The sequence below is a fragment of the Megalobrama amblycephala genome, linkage group LG14, assembly GCF_018812025.1.
Source record: "Megalobrama amblycephala isolate DHTTF-2021 linkage group LG14, ASM1881202v1, whole genome shotgun sequence".
Lineage (NCBI taxonomy): Eukaryota > Metazoa > Chordata > Actinopteri > Cypriniformes > Xenocyprididae > Megalobrama > Megalobrama amblycephala.
In genome coordinates, this window is record NC_063057.1 from 4,359,910 (window position 1) to 4,361,232 (window position 1,323).

Sequence of the window (1,323 nt, forward strand, 5' to 3'; positions counted from 1 at the left end):
GTTTATTTGCTGGAATATGTGCAGTTGTGTGATAATAGCTGTCATCTGCACGTGTCGAAGCGACTGTCATCAAGCATCATTGTTGTCAAGGACCCAAAGGTGTCGCGCTGACAGTGAAACACGCTCGCGCCCCCTAGTGGAGCGGATGGTAAACTGCGCTCGAGTTTCTGTCACTGATTTCAGTGAGACTCTTCAAAATCACTGGGCAGCTTTCTTGTGTCTCGAGCTAAGTTCCATGCCATGTACTTTATTCTGTATATTTATTGGAGAAAAGAGTAGAAATTTCTTGTACACATGAGTTTATTACAGAACATTACTTTTGACTTATCATATAAAGGGATATAGTGGATCCTTCATACCAAGATATGCTCTTTTTTAACACTAAACTTCATGATACTGAAACTCCTCATTTTTTGTTCTAAGCCCTGAGACTGAAACCTCCAAGACATTAAAAAGCCAAGCTTTGGCCAATGAGAGAAACATTCTGCACATTAATCCATTTGCTAAAGTTGTGAGATGCAGGTTTGCATCCAAGCACTAAGCTGAAGCACAGAAACACTGCCTGCACATAAGGAGGTCAGAGAGCAGCATTTTAGCCATCAATTTTCAGATCTTTGGCCACCAGCATCGCTGTGACAGGGTGCAGTGCTCCACGGTGCTCCTTAAAAGTCTTCACTGCCTCGTCGCTGTACTTGCAGAAGTTGTAAACTTCCCTAAAAAAGAGAGAGAGAGAGAGAGAGAGAGAGAGAAGGAGGTCAGAAAGTGCACACTAAGACTTTGAAATGGTCTTGAAGAGCTCTGGACCATTAAAAACAGAAGTTTGTTGGGTCAAAGTCAATAAAATGTTTGGTTGCTCACGGCAGCAAGGAAATTACAAAACTCTCTGTAACATCCTGTTCATTTTTTTTCCTTTTGCTCCATTTTCAACAAGTGGCCCCATTAAATGTTGTTGCTGTTATTGGTCCAATCATAGATTGCTCAGAACAAGTTAATGAGTTTACTTAAAGAGCGGGCGAGTGAATTTCATTCTGCCCTGTTCGGTAGCCATCTTCAGCGCCAGGGGAACGGCTTCCTCCCAATGTGCCCTCACACAGACACGCAACCACCTGCATAAACAAACAATTTAACATGAAACACTGAAAAACTGTACATAATAATCAGATAATTCAAAGAAACAGGTCGGCTGCTTACCTGAAGCGAACCTCTGCATTTTTAACACTGTTCAGCTGGTAGACCTCCTGCATCTTCTTCACATGGGACAGAGGAAGGGGCTCCTGATACAGACAATACATGGAGGAAACAGACAGACGCATTTCAAAAAAT

At 42.4% G+C, this 1,323-nt stretch overlaps 1 protein-coding gene across 1 annotated transcript; it reads right to left on the reverse strand.

Moving 5' to 3' along the window:
• Window positions 1–282: 282 nt before the first annotated feature.
• On the reverse strand, window positions 283–1,323 carry LOC125245389 (leukotriene A-4 hydrolase-like). Its single transcript, XM_048155957.1, has 3 exons — window positions 1,192–1,323; window positions 1,002–1,106; window positions 283–713 (listed from the first exon to the last, which is right to left on the reverse strand). The coding sequence occupies exons 1-3, from the start codon at window positions 1,311–1,313 to the stop codon at window positions 593–595; spliced, it is 348 nt and encodes a 115-aa protein (XP_048011914.1). The 5' UTR covers window positions 1,314–1,323; the 3' UTR covers window positions 283–592.

Coding starts and splice junctions, on each gene's coding strand:
- LOC125245389 (XM_048155957.1), bottom strand. CDS start 1,313: ATGCGTCTGTCTGTTTCCTCCATGTATTGTCTGTATCAGGAGCCCCTT. Junction 1,107..1,191: donor AATGCAGAGGTTCGCTTCAG/GTAAGCAGCCGA, acceptor TTGTTTATGCAG/GTGGTTGCGTGTCTGTGTGA. Junction 714..1,001: donor TTCACTCGCCCGCTCTTTAA/GTAAACTCATTA, acceptor TCTCTTTTTTAG/GGAAGTTTACAACTTCTGCA.